The sequence below is a fragment of the Haliotis cracherodii genome, unplaced genomic scaffold, assembly GCF_022045235.1.
Source record: "Haliotis cracherodii isolate W230 unplaced genomic scaffold, xgHalCrac1.p SCAF_1, whole genome shotgun sequence".
NCBI classification, from domain to species: domain Eukaryota; kingdom Metazoa; phylum Mollusca; class Gastropoda; order Lepetellida; family Haliotidae; genus Haliotis; species Haliotis cracherodii.
This window is the reverse complement of record NW_027266264.1, coordinates 53,961,408-53,976,196: the sequence shown is the minus strand read 5'-3', so window position 1 is coordinate 53,976,196 and position 14,789 is coordinate 53,961,408. Positions and strand designations below refer to the sequence as shown.

General features: G+C 42.1%; 1 protein-coding gene across 1 annotated transcript in view; it reads right to left on the bottom strand.

Moving 5' to 3' along the window:
* The window catches only part of LOC139479429 (scavenger receptor cysteine-rich domain-containing protein DMBT1-like), a 102,172-nt gene that overhangs the window by 21,774 nt on the left and 65,609 nt on the right, over positions 1–14,789 (bottom strand). Inside the window, exons 12-20 of the mRNA XM_071262283.1 lie at positions 14,495–14,651; positions 13,751–13,902; positions 12,453–12,767; positions 11,375–11,683; positions 10,282–10,602; positions 8,749–9,057; positions 7,842–8,165; positions 5,955–6,284; positions 1,386–1,703 (exon numbers count right to left, since the gene is read on the bottom strand). Of these exons, the coding sequence (XP_071118384.1) occupies positions 1,386–1,703; positions 5,955–6,284; positions 7,842–8,165; positions 8,749–9,057; positions 10,282–10,602; positions 11,375–11,683; positions 12,453–12,767; positions 13,751–13,902; positions 14,495–14,651 (2,535 nt within the window). The remainder of the gene's footprint in view (positions 1–1,385; positions 1,704–5,954; positions 6,285–7,841; positions 8,166–8,748; positions 9,058–10,281; positions 10,603–11,374; positions 11,684–12,452; positions 12,768–13,750; positions 13,903–14,494; positions 14,652–14,789) is intronic.

Below are 14,789 nucleotides of genomic sequence, written 5' to 3'. Positions count from 1 at the left end.
TGCTGAGATTCCCTCAATCTCATTAAAATCAGATACAAGTTCTCGCTAACGCCGAGGACATCCCATTACAGATCACGTGAGAACGACCTTTTGCAAACTTTGACCGACCAATGGAAGTCGAAATTAGCCACTAAGAAAGCAGCTTTCAAAAAAGCAGCTTTCTTGAGCTTTGCGGCACCAGTTTCAAACTGGCGACTTCCATTCCAGACCATGCTTTAAAGTGAGTGAGTAAGTATGGTTTACGCCGCTTTTAGCAATATTCCAGCAATTTCATGGCGGGGGATAGGGCTTCAAAGAGTAATCGGACAAGGGCCAAGATTAGTGGGACTCGAGTCCAGTTTGAAGGACTCGAGTACTCGACCAAGGGAGATAACTCTAATATGGTCGACTTTCAATAAGTTAATAGAAACTTGTATGTATGTAACTTTCTTTTCCATGAGTAATTAATTAAATCAAATAAAAGTGTCAATATTTACAACCATTTCATAAGTATACTTCAAGTTTTAAAGGTACTTTATTTCTTGTTTAAAAGGGTGGTTTACGAAACAATTAAACTGTCGCAGGCAGTAGACCTACTCATTCTAAATTAGTGTCGTAATGTTAATCATTATTAATTCAATATTTTCATAAGATATTTATAACTGGACATCACTTTATTGAATATTAACATTGTGTTACTGTATCTCATTCTAATTATCTCTTCAAATGTCTTATAGAAGTCAACTATAAATTTAGAAACCTTGTAATCTTTCAATGTTTTGTTTTCAATTAAGAAAAAGATAAATACTGACTTGTGAATTTGTAATAACATTGAAACGGTTACTTTTAACTTATTATTTATATCTTGTCATTTATTGACAATTTCCTTCGGCGCTGGCATGAAATGATCTTATTTATCAAATAAAGTATACCTAAGAAGCCAGCCCACCACAATCCAGCCAATCACCAATCGCAACATACATCACGTGACGATCACGTTTCTGGAAATTTGAATATGTGCTCGCAACTTGATGATGTCATAAATTGGACGACTATAGTTTTGAGAGGGAAGTGTCTAGTAAGTTACTCCCTATAGATGTAGCTGGACTGCGCAGATAAACACAGTGGCTGAACGATAACATCCAAAAGAGTGAGAGATATGACAATCGGTATTAGAAGAAAAGGTACAGATAATCAAACATTGTGAGAATATACAGGAATTAACAAACTTAACCCACCTGTTCGTAAAATGGACTCGCCAACATTTCCGAGGTCGGATTTTATTCCGGGAGTCATCATTATTAAAATTTGGGTAAATAATGTTAAAGCTTGTACCCCCTCATGGTTTATTCTCCCTGCAGTGTACAACAGTTATTTCTTAAATAATGACCTTTGTAAAAACTTACCCTCAGATAGTTCCGTAGTACTACATGCCACCGACACATAATTGGCACACTCCCCGGTCGGGGCGATGGTGCAGTTGGCCAGCATCTGTTCATGGCCTTCACATGTGATCCTGGTTATCTTGGGGTCTGTGGACCTGGGTAGATTCCCCAGGGCGGAGCAGCATTGTCTCTTTCCTTTGTTGTACCCCATCTGTCGACATGCTACCTCTGCCGCGTTACCGTTGAAGCCGTTCTCACACACAGACGACCAGGTGCCGTTGAGTTTCACTTCTAGTCGCCCGTAATCAGTACGGCCGTTGATGTCTCCTGATAGACGCACTGGATAAAAGTAAAATATAGGTGAGTGGGTGAGGTGAACTTGGGTATAACTGGGGTATAATTAGTGCATTTATTACAAATGTGTCCATGCATCTCCTTAATGCAGAGCGCTATGCAGACAAACAACACATACCGTATTCGACGTAATAAGCGCCCAGGGCGCTCTCAAAATAGGGGGCTCCCTAGAAATAGGGGGCTCTTATTAGAATATTATTTTGGTGAAAAAAAACAGAGTTAAGGTAAATTTCGTGGTTTATGCTGACAGCCTGAAATGTTTACTAGTATATACGACAGATATATTTTTCCAGAACTTAATTTAATAATCAAGGGTGCATATAACAGATGAGTGCATATTATACGCGAATAAATAAGTCTTGTGTACATTGATCAATCGGAAGGGTTGCTAATTGGGATTGTTCACTAGCCAATATATTAGCAAATATCGCCGTGGGCGCTTATTAGAGCGGGGTGCTTATTACGTCGAATACAGTACCATCTTTTTATGTCTTTTGGTATGACCTGACATCTCCAAGCCAACCAGACCTTGTTTTATCCCCTTAATACCTTGCACCAGGCAGATAAACAACAAGCACCATCTTTTGACTTATTTTGGTTTGATCCAACTGGGATTGAACCCCCGATCTTCCGCTCCCTGGACAGAGTGGCAGGTCGTGGATGTTTCCCTTCATTGTAAACCATGTTGTACAGGTAGTATTGTAGGTGAGGTGAAATGGGGCTTAACATCATGTTCGTGTTTATTCCACTTATATAGCGACGTGACTCCTGATGATCCAGGCTAGAATAGGTCTTCAGCAACCCATGCTTGCCGTATAAGGTGACTATGCTTGTTGAAAAGGCGACTAACGGGATCGGGTGGTCAGACTTGCCGACTTTGTTGATGCATGTCATTGTATCCCAATTGCATGGACCGATGCTCATGATGTCAATCACTGGATTGTCTGGTCCAGACTTGATTATTTAGACCGCCATCATATAGCTGGAATATTGCTGAGTGCAGCGTTAAACAACAAATAAACAAATATATAGCGATGTGCATGCATGTCTAGGTGTGGTTGCTTGTGCTAGTCCGGACTTATGCCAGTTCATGAGACCCCTGAGATACCCTGCGGCAGTTTAACAAAGATACACCACTTGGACAGTTTACCAAGCCAACCAACCCTTGTTTTAGCCCCTTAATGCAGAGCGCCAGGCAGGGTAACAACAAGTACCATCTTTCGAAGTCTGTGAGGATTAGAGGGTGTATTGAATACAAAAGGCTTTTACATACTTTAGTAAGGGGACACGCCTAGTACTACTGTGCATTAATGAGGTTTTAGTTGCCAAGAGACAACAAGAATCAGAGTGAGTGAGTGAGTGAGAGTGTTGGGTTTAACGCCGCTTTTAACAGTATTCCAGTTATATCACTGCGTGTCAGCTTAATGTGGGAGGTGATACACGTCTCAGACGTTGACAACTTTGGTGAAACCCACGGGCACGGATATGGTGCTGACAAACCTAGAAACATAATCGGGGCTGCACAGCGAATCACGGCGCCGTAGACGACTGGATCAACAGTGCCCCCAAGAATCGGAGTACCTAGTTCTGTTCGGTATGGAATAGCTAACTAAGAAAGAAAAGAATGAAAGAAACTTGCGGAGGTTGGTATATGATTGTAGGAAGATCCACTTTAAAAGCTTTGAAAAGTATTTCAGTTATATCGGATTCACGACAGAGAAGCACCAACTTTCGCAAGTTATTATTTTGAAAACTAAACGAGCCTGGTATGGTGCATAAAGATTGAGGATTATAATTGGAGAGAATAGCGTTTTGAACCCATGATGAATGGATATTGACAGCTAAGGGACGCAATGCGGCAGTGCACTGTCGTCTTAGACCACCATCTTTATGAGAGCTGATGGTGAGGTTAGCTCTCATGAAAAGACATATCAGAAAAGTGTAGCAAGGTATTAAAAGACTGCAGTGGTATATTTCAACAGTAGTCATCTGGATTATGAGTAGCCTATGGATACAACAACAATAGCAACAAAGATGTTAAAATATCAATGCCAATCATTTAGTAACATTGTCGTTACATATTGGGGTTTTTGATGTTTATTTGGCTTTTCATTGTTTCTTTCAAGTGTTTTTTTTTAAGGAAGGTTATTTCTGATTATACTAATTCATCCACAATTGAGTCCAAAAATAACTTTTTTGAAAAACGAATAAAAGAACAAAAATAATAATTAAATTGTTGTTGTATCGAGTTGTAGATGCCTGGAGAAATGAAGAACACTATGACTTAAAACTCACCTGGGATAGTACCTGTTTAAACGTAACGTATAACATAAACTATAACTATAAAATACAGCAATAATGAAAGTAACATTATCTATATTCCAAAACATGATGAGTTAAATGAGTGAGTGAGTGAGTATGGTTTTACGCCCGCTTTTAGCAATATTCCACCAATATCAAGGCGGGGTACGCCAGACAAGGGCTTCACACATTGTACCCATGTCGGGAATGGAACCCGGGTCTTCGGCGTGACGAGCGAACGCTTTAACCACTAGGCTACTCGACCGCCTCTATGAGCTAAACGAGTTATTGATGTGTGAGTGAGTGTTCAACAATATATCAGTTGTATATTAGCCTATAAATATAGTAAACTACGCTTATAATGAACAGACAGATATAACAAACTGTTTTTTTGTCCCGGCTGTTTGCTGTATATATGCTGAATATATGCTGAATACATGCTCATAATGAACAATAAAATGAATATAATGAATTAGAATTAGTGGTTCCTTTGAGTTCGTTATAACCGTAGTCAATCTCATTAAAATCAGATCTAAGTTCTCGTTGCTAAACAAAGAAATGAGGACATCACATTACGGGTCATGTCGAACGACCTTTCGCAAACTTTGACCGACCACTGAAATGACTAACAAGAAGTCGACATCAGCCAATTAGAAAGCAGCTTACTCGAGCTTTACGGCACTCGTTTCAACCTGCCAAATTTCCATTTCAGACTAGGCTTGTAAATTATGTTCATACAGTTCTTGATTAAAATTTTGAAAACTGAACAAACGAACATTCCGGAATGTCTAATATATGGTTGAGATTGTATGGCAGTGCTTCCCATGTACTGTGCAACGCCTCCTCCGTTCAAATGTTTATCCTACGGAAGTGAGACGTAGACAACAATTTTGTCTGAATCAGTTGCACAGGCTGTAACTGTTGTTCGGAATACCCTGTGTTAACGTTTTCGAGGTTGCATGATTAGAAAACACATTCCAACTGTAACTTTCACGATCTGGTAAGCGACGCTTTGATTGGTTGATAAAAGGTCGTTTTGATGTGACCCGTATTGGGATGTCCTCCGATCTTTGTTGAGCGATAGCAAGAACTAAGATCTGATTTTAATGAGACTGAACCGTAGCTTACTGTAATCAAATTTGGGATCAGGAAAATGATTTGATGTAAGGACACTTTACCAACAATTTGACTCTGAAACAATTTTAGGATTTGTTTGTCAACATCTTATAACACATAATAATAAGACCAGAGAATATCTTCATTTTGCCTCGATACTGACCTGACAACCTATAATACTCAATATTTGGTAGGAGTATTCTGAGTGTGGGACCTGAATGTGTGTGCTTGACTCTTTGAGTGAGTGAGTTAAAATTTATCGTCACATCGGCAGTTACTCAGCCATATAGTGACAATGGCTCTTTGAAGATGGGTGTTTGAGTGGGTGAGTTGGGTTTAACGCCGCTTTTAACAGTATTCCAGTTATATCGCGGCGTGTCAGCTTAATGTGGGAGGAAAGCCCAAAGTGATGCAGGTCTCAGACTTTTACCACTTTGGTGAAACCCACGAGCACGGGTATGGTGCTGACAAAACCCAGGTACATAATCAGGGCGAACCTGGATTCGAACCCTCAATCATAGGTTACTAGCGTGCCCAAGGGACGCAACTCTGCACAGCGAATAGCAGCGCCTTAGACGACTGGGCCAACTGTGCCCCCTCTTTGAAGATGGTGTCATACAGACAGTGTAACATACTGCCATGCAACTGGTCATTTTCAGCTTCACTTAAGTTAATAAAAGAAAGTACATAATTCAAGTAGCTGCAGCCCTCACGTTATGTAACAGCAGAAAATAACCAGTATCCCTCTCAAATGTTGAATAGTATACTTGTGATTTTTTATGTCTGCATGAGAGACGAGTACTCTGTAATTGTTCTCACCAGTGGAGTGGCACTGTATCACGGCGTCGTAGAGATGGGATTTACATAAGTCGTCCTCCTCGCCGAAGCCTGACAAGGGGCAGTCGAAGATGCTGCTCTCATTCCCATCACAGGCTAACTGGTTGATCCACACTGGACCTGCAGTCTGACCCCTACTTCCTGCTTTTCCTGCAATGCCTGATGGGTGATTCATGTCCTTGCAGATTAGGGCGGCGATGTTGTCGTCAACGTTGATACCGCAAATGCTGCCCCATGTACCATTGATGTTAACTTCGACACGACCCTCAAGGCGCGTACCGCCCTCAATACGGAACCGTGGTTTTGTAATACCTGAATCATTTTATATTGTGAAATATACACACAACTGCCATTAGAAGAAACATGACATCAATAATATACATAAGAGACTAACAGTATTCCAGTTATATCACTATATGTCAGCTTAATGTAGGAGGAAAACCCAAAGTGATGCACGTCTATGACGTTTACCACTTTGGTAAAACCCATGAGCACAGGTATGGTGCTGACAAATATAGAAACATAAATCAATGCGGACTCGGAATCGAACCCACGATCATTGGTTTCTGGAGTGCCCAAGGGACGTAACTCTGCACAAGGAATTATGGCGCTTCAGAGGTCATACAAGATGAAAGTTTATCTACTGCCTTCAATAGAAATGCTTCATGTCATTAAAATCCCAGATTGACTCCAATGACAAGAACAAAATAATAATACATTTAGTATGATTCATTAGTACTCTCCGCTATCAACTGCATCCTTGAGTCACCCACTCTCTTCTCCCCTACCACTACTGAACTGAACATGACATTAAAAATGTGACCCAACCCATAACAACCCTCATCGAATTCAAATATGCATCCCACCCTCTCCGCGATCTTCATAAAATCTGGATCCACCTGTCTTAACTTATTTCTGTTGTATTCTATTTCCAGCTTGTGAATGCTGAGCAATACGTGTAGTTCAAGTAAAGAGTCAAGTAAACAGTGGACATTGTTGTACGCTGCATTATTCCAGCTATTTTACAACAATCTGTAAATAATCAAGTCCTCAAATGGCAAGGGCGTTCACAGACTATAAAAGTCCAGTCTTGACCCTTGCCAAACAAGCCACGAATTCCGTAGTTACATTTTGGCATGACAAACGAGTTTATGCATAGTTCTATCATTAGCATAACAAACTAGACATCATGTTCATAAAAAACATGGATTTCAATGTGCAGATTTTGGTCGACTGAAGGATTTGCAAAGTATGTGTACTGCCAACTGGGCATAGACAGATATTTTGCAAATCTTTTCATGTTATTAATCAAGGTGCTCAAATTATTTGATGCACTTCATGAGGTAGGGCCTACAATATAGAACTTCAAGATTGTCTCGACTGGGTGCCACCATTTTGTTTGAAGCAATTGCAAGTGATACGAGAAGTGGAATCTGATTGGTCAGTAGGAGGGATACAGAAAGGACATAACTTGAAATAGCAACTGGTGGCCCTATGATCCAGCCTAGTACGGCAAGGGTAGAAACTGGACTTTTACAGTCAGTTAACTCCCTTGCCTCAGGAAGATGGATCAAGTAAGGCAAACCAGTGGTTGACAACATGAGCAATGTATATCAGCCAGAACATATCCTGTAATCGCGGAATCTATATTAATTTGCACTTACAACAAGCTTAGGGTACCGACCAACTTTTTAGCCCACATTCACACCTAAGTGATTGAGTGCATTGGGTTTTACATCAACTTTATGCATTATTCCAGCAAAATCACGTCTAGAAGCACTAAAAATTATCTTTACTGTTTATCCACATTTTACGCCTTTGTGAACACTCAAACCTCTAGGCTACCTCACCGTCCCAAACACATCTCACCTGGAGATCTGTAACAGAAGGCTGCAGCATCTGATCGTTTGTCGCATGGGTTAATCTGATTCCATGTGATCCCGGGGCAGGTCTCCAAGAGGTTTTCTGTACCGGTGCAGTTCAAGTTTGTCATCCAACGTATTTCCTTCACGAAACTCCGTCTATTGTTGTTGATTCGTTTGTAGGAAAATCCGCCATTGGTCATTCCCATCTCTCTGCACACGACTTTGGCCTCGTTGTCGTCGAATCCATTAGGACATATGAGACCGTCGTGGCTGAAGTGTTGGAGGACCACTCTGCCGGATGTCCCGTTGTCGAGCTTCACGATGTATGCTGTCAGAAACAATTCAGAAAAGTGTCTTCATTAAATGACAGAGGTTTCCAATCCTATAGCATCACCTTTACTGACAGAAGTTTAAATACGTCATAGGCATGGAGGTTGGACAATCTTATTTCACCGCCTCCATATGCAACTAAACATAGAAGTTATTTCAATCCACACAAGTGCTTAAATATCATTTACAGTAAGCTATGTTAATAACGAAAACGCTTATAATAAACTGATGTATATAACGAACTGCTATTCAGGTCCTGGTCATCTGCTGTATATATATATATATATACCCGGTATATATAATGAACTACAGTTATAACGAACTAAAATAAGTTGTTCATTTGTGTTCATTATAACCGAAGTTTACTGCATATCAATCGAGTTGGATAAATCCTTTGCTACCTGCTACGAACGTATTCATTCATTATCACAAAAATATTATGATGTTATAATTCATAATCATGTTAAACAACAAAGTGATGGTAGTCAAATGCTAGATTTCTTAAAGAATTTTATTCAACTTTAAGGCAGATTCAAATTCAGGGTCTTTTCAAACCTGTGTGATCCTTAAATTGTACTCACCATTTGAGGTATCAGTGACATTGGAGCAGACGACAGATGCGTAATGGTTGGAGCTGCAGATGGAGGTTTTGGTATGGGTACAGTCCATCACAGACACCTCTTCTCCAGTACACTTGAGGTCAGCTATGGCAATGGACTTGCCCACATCACCGAAGGCGGAACAGCAGAGTGCTTTTCCGTCGGGATAACCCATTTGGCGGCATGCGACCTTGGCCTCTGTGTCTGTGAATCCCGCCGAGCAGACAAGGCCATATGAGTAGCCTGTCCAAATCTCTAATCCACCAAATTCTGGTTTCGGCTCGAGGCGCACTGTTAATTGTAGATAGTATTTTATAACATGAGTGAGAGAGTGTGTAAGGCCTTCACATAGCATAGCAATATTTGATGGGGGAACACCACAAATACTTTCAAACATTGCATCCATGCTTGGAATCAAACCCTTGTATTAGGTTTGATTAGCGAACACATTAACCACTTGGCCATCCAACCACCCCAGACTAATTGAATGGCGTTTTCATTTATCTCACTTAGCGCTCTTCACCACATGTCTTTGTTGCTTCGGTAATAAGTATACATTAGATGTCAGGTCCAATAAAAACTGTACACCAATGGTTTAGTCTAGGCTAATCCAAGGCCCGTTTACCACTTCAAATATATATCGAGTGCAAAAACACAACCATATCAATGATCCAACATTCAAAATAGTTTATGGAATTTATGCCCCCTGAACCATTTTCTTACCTAAACTCACTGTACAGCAGTGATCAAAATGAAGCTTCCCCCACCCCCACCCCTACACTTTTAAAAACCAAATGTAGTATGTGGTGGAGGCAGTAAAATTGACTGAGACAGGATTTTGATATTTAGGAGCCATTACTTAAAAAAAATGCTGGATCTGCCCTTGGCACCAATGTTGTTTGTTTGTTTTTTAACAATATTTCACTTATGTGTCTGCGGCCTGGAAATATTATACAGCCTCGCTAACTTGGTTAATGAACGTCATCTTATCCCACTTGCGTGGATTGATGCTCATGATGACAATCGCTGGATTGTATGGCCCAGAGTCGATTATTTACAGACCGCCGTCATATGGCTGGAACATTGCTGAGTGCAACGTTAAACAACAAACAAACAAACACATTGTGAGCAAAGACCTAGACCGTTGCGATTTATATATGATGACTTGCATTCAGCCAAGTCAACGACCTGACCACCCAATGCATTGTGTTGCTTCTCACGACCAGAGTATGTCGTTGTGGATCAGTTCTAACCCGGAATTACCCAGGGGCGTCAGCATGTTGGGAGTTTAAGACAGGTTTCCGGCGTGACAAGAAAACGTTTTAGCCTAAGGCTACCCAAACAACGGTAGCATAAGGAACCCAAATGCGTTTTAAATAAAAGCGACAAAACCCTTTTCATATTCATAAGAAATCCCTACTGAAGGCAGAATCCATTGCACAGCTCTGACTTCATCATGAACATATGTGTTAATGAATCACTATGACACCAAATGTGCGCGAAAAGGTGACTCACCTCTTGGGAAGCAGTAGACGCCTGCATCGTTGTCGTGGTCGTGGCAGTAACCGGCGCTGTTGTTCCAGCCGCGGTTAGGACAGGCATAGATCGACTTGTCATTAATGCGGCAGCGCATCTCATCCATATACACCGGTCCGGAACCACGCCCATACCGGGACTGAGCGTAAGCGATACCTTCCACAAAGCCCAGTTGTCGGCAAAGGGCGCGTGCATCGTATCTAGACCAGACATAGTCACAAATTGTGCCCCAGACTCCGTCATAAGAGATCTCAACCCGCCCGAAGTTTTTGCCGCCATCGGACAATTTCACCTGAATACCTAGAAAAAGGAGCGAAGATCAGTTAGTAATTTTCAAGCACCATCACGACAGGGAACATAATTTGGCCTCACATATTGTACCAATGTTGGGATTCGAACCCGGGCCCTAGGTGTGACAAGCGAATACTTAATCCACTGGGCTACCCCATCGTCAGTGCGAAGATCTTACGACATCAAACTGAGGAAATGCGTTTAAGTGTTGTATGTTAATCATTTTTACAAATACAATATAACAGACAAACATTTCTTTTCATATCTGGAGATCAACCACTGTTTGCAAACCTCAATTGACGTTATTTGGAGAGAGGACGAGTGAGGGAGAAGTTATTACGCTTGGAACAATATTTCAGTTGTATCAGGGTGTGTGAGATGAAGGTTATGCGTTATACCACTTTGGTGAAGTTCGGTGCTGACTAGACCATGGATCATAATATGGGATTCGAACCCGCAATCAGCGGATCCCAAACCAACTACATGAATTGCATGGCCTCCACCACTGATGCATCCATGCATACTTCGAATATTCACAAAAGTGTCAAGGGATATCAGATTTCAAATGCAATATAAATGTAAAATGTAAAGATGAGGTTGACTTAACGACATTCTTGACCACTCTTGTCCTTCCAGACAAATCGAACGGCTTGCAGATTACGGAAAGGGCGAGTGATGGATTTCATAGGGAGGATCGTTGTATGACAAAGGGACACAACTCTGGGTCTACTTGTCCCCATACATATAACAGAGCACTGCCACGCTCCATGCATACACTTACCGGTTGACTTGTAGCACAGGGCTCCAGCCGAGGTTGCGGAGTTTCTGCAAGATCTGGACACAGTGTCGTTCTTCACGCAGTCAACAATGGAAGCTTCACTCCCGGTGCAGTTGACGTCGGAGTACCACACCAGCTCAAATGTGCTATTCCGGGGGGTCCCGAAAGCTACACCCCCTGCAAATCCCGACTGTTTACACAGAATATTGGCATCCACATCACTCCATCCTTCCTCGCAAATAGTTCCATTCAGGCCATATCGTTCTACGATCACGCGGCCATTGAAGCCATTCTGTACGTGGTATTTTGTTCCTGAATTATCAAAGAACATGCCCAGTCAGTGTAATCCCAAAAAATCAGGTTCGTATATGTTGTATAACAAAGCATAGGTAAGTATATAAGAAAAATATTACTACAAGAAGTCTCTAATACAAGCAAATTATTCATCAATGTACTTTCGGTACCCAATCGTGTAACGTTTGTTATATTACATTGCAAATCATGATAGGATAATTGCGTCACGCTGCATCAAATTATTGCAAATAGGGCCCCTGCAGATCTGGGTTAGAAAGCCTTGCTTGTCGTAAGAGGCGACAAACGGGATCGAGTGGTCAGGCTCGCTGACTTGGTTGATGCATGTCATCGTATACCAATTTCGTGGATCTATGCTCATGATGTCAATCAGTGGAATGTCTGATCCAGACTCGATTATTTACAGATCGCCGGCGACATATAGCTGGAATATTGCTGAGTGCGGCGTTAAACATTAACCAAACAAAACCAAGACTGTCGAATCGCAGTTTCACATTCTTTCCACCATCGTATTCATGATTTATGGTGCTAACACTATTTGCGAGTATTGTGTGAACTGAATTAGTTGGGTGTAACATTAAATTGCCGCTTTCAATTGCATTGCAGCGTTTCAGCTTAATGTGGGTTGGAAAGTTAACAGTGACACATGTTTAGGCTGTTTTGGTTTTCAAACAATAAGACGCTGCTCAAAAGTGAAATTATTTGTGCATGTTCACATTTCCATGCTATACGTCGAAATGACCAGCACACCTCCTGATGTCCGACTCACCTGCTTGTTGGGTGTCCGAGAAGCAGATGGCTCTTGCTTGACCAACGCTGTACGGACACTGTCCCTTGTTATACTTGCAGGCGGCCAGACTGCTCTCATTGCCCTTGCACTCAATGTTGGTGATGTAGTTGGGGTTGTAGGTGGCCCGGGACGTCCTCAAGATCTTCGACCTGGAGAAGCCCAGACTCCTACAGGCAACGTCGGCATCTTCCTGGTCGAAGGAATCAGCACACACCATGTGCCATCGGCTTCCTATCAGCATGCTGATCTTGCCCATAGCCATCGACTGATTCACCGACCCTTCCGTGACACGCACTGAAACATGACGTGGTTAGGTTATATACAACTCAAAATAAGTTAAAGAACATCTGATTCAGTCTTTAGTTTGTTTGTTTGTTTGTTTTTTTGACGCCGCACTAAGCAATAGTCCAGCCATATGACGGCGGTCTGTAAATAATCGAGTCTGGACCAGACAATCCAGTGATTGACATCATGAGCATCCATCACGCTATTGGGACCGATGACATGCATCAACCAAGTCAGCGAGCCTGACCACCCGATCCCGTTAGTCGCCTCTTACGACAAGCATATTCGCCTTTTACCCCTATTCTACCCGGATCTTCACGGGTCCTGTCTTTAGTCATAGTACTATATGTAATTACTTAATCTGTCATGGCATGACAGATTAACTAAAGTAATGTGAACGAATTGGATTATTAAAAATTCTTGGGTAGTATATGATGAATAGTTTGAGTGAGCGAGTATGGTCTTACGCCGTATTTAGCCATATTCCAGCAATATCACGGCGGGGGACACCAGAAATGGGCTTCACACATTGTACCCATGTTGGAAATCGAACCCGGATCTTCGGCGTGACTAGCTAACGCTTTAACCACTAAGCTACCCGACCGCCCGACGAATAGTTGGAGAGTAAGTTTGGTTTAACCCTGTTTTGAACAATATTTCAGTTAAATCACGGTGTGCCAGCTTCATGTGGGGCAAGCTCCCGAAGTGTGCAGGTCTGAAATGTTTACCACTTTGGTGAAAGCAACTAGTATGGGTACTGTGTTGAACAACCTAGAAAAGTCATTAGGGTGAATTAGGGTTTCGAACCCACAGACATAGATTTCAAGGGAATTGCGATCACCGTGTCCTTGGACTAGCAAAACAAGAGACAACGCTGCAACCAAATAAAGTAACAGCCAGGTGATCTATCAATCTAGATTAACATTCCACATTCCCAGGATGAATGGTGTGTTTAATAAGTCAAAAGAATGAAAACCTGTTATGTTGCTTACCGTCTCTGAAGCAGAAGGCCCCGGCGTCCTCTACACACGCCTCTTCGTTGATGACGTTCTTCCAACCAGAGTTGGTGCAGCGGAATAAAGACGGCTCGTTACCGAAACATCGGAGCTGAGTCATGTACACTGCCCCTCTATCCTTGGGGTATCTAAAACAGGAGATAAACGATTATATGTGAGTCAGTTGAATGAGACGTCCAGGGCTATGAACGACATGTCAGCCATTACGTCGTGTAAGCCAATTGGTACAAGTGTACAATTTTGGTGACACTCTATCGCGTGTGCGGTGTTGATATGGCAAGGAACACTGCTGATCGAAGCAGATCTAGATTTCCAACACATATGCAGCTGATCCTGGAACGACTAAGGGGCACAATAGCCTGCAAATAATCAAGTTTGGGCCAGCAAACATTGGTTGGCCGTACGTGTTGTGAGTGAGTATGGTTTTACACCGCTTTTAGCAATATTCCAGCAATATCACGACAGGTGACACCAGAAATGTGCCTCACACAATTTAACCACGTTGGGAATGGAACCCGGTGTGACTAGCTGACGCTTTAACCACCAGGCTTCCCAACTGACAAGTTGACTACGTACAAAGATTCAATCAGTTGAACACACACAATTAGCCAGGATAGGCATTGTAAACACCCAATCCTCATTTGTAGGCTCAGATGATCAGCATCACGGGGAGAATATTCAAATGCAGTGTCCAGGAAGGATGTCTTGAGCTGTACTTACCTAAGAGCGACGCCGTCATTGAAGCCGAGCTGCGAACATGCCACTGTGGCATCGTTGTCGTCCCAGCGTTTGCCACAAATCCGTCCTGCCTCGCCGTTGATGATGACCTCGAGACGGCCATGCTTACCTCCCCTTGGTGAGAACTGAAGCCTTGGAGCTGGGGTGAAGAGACATTACAATTAAAGTCTGAACTTGTGAAACGCATTGACGATCGAAAACCAGTTCTTACCTCGGTCGAACTTTTCTTTGCTTACCCATTCCCTACCCCAACCCCTTCCCTCCCTAAAAGAAAATT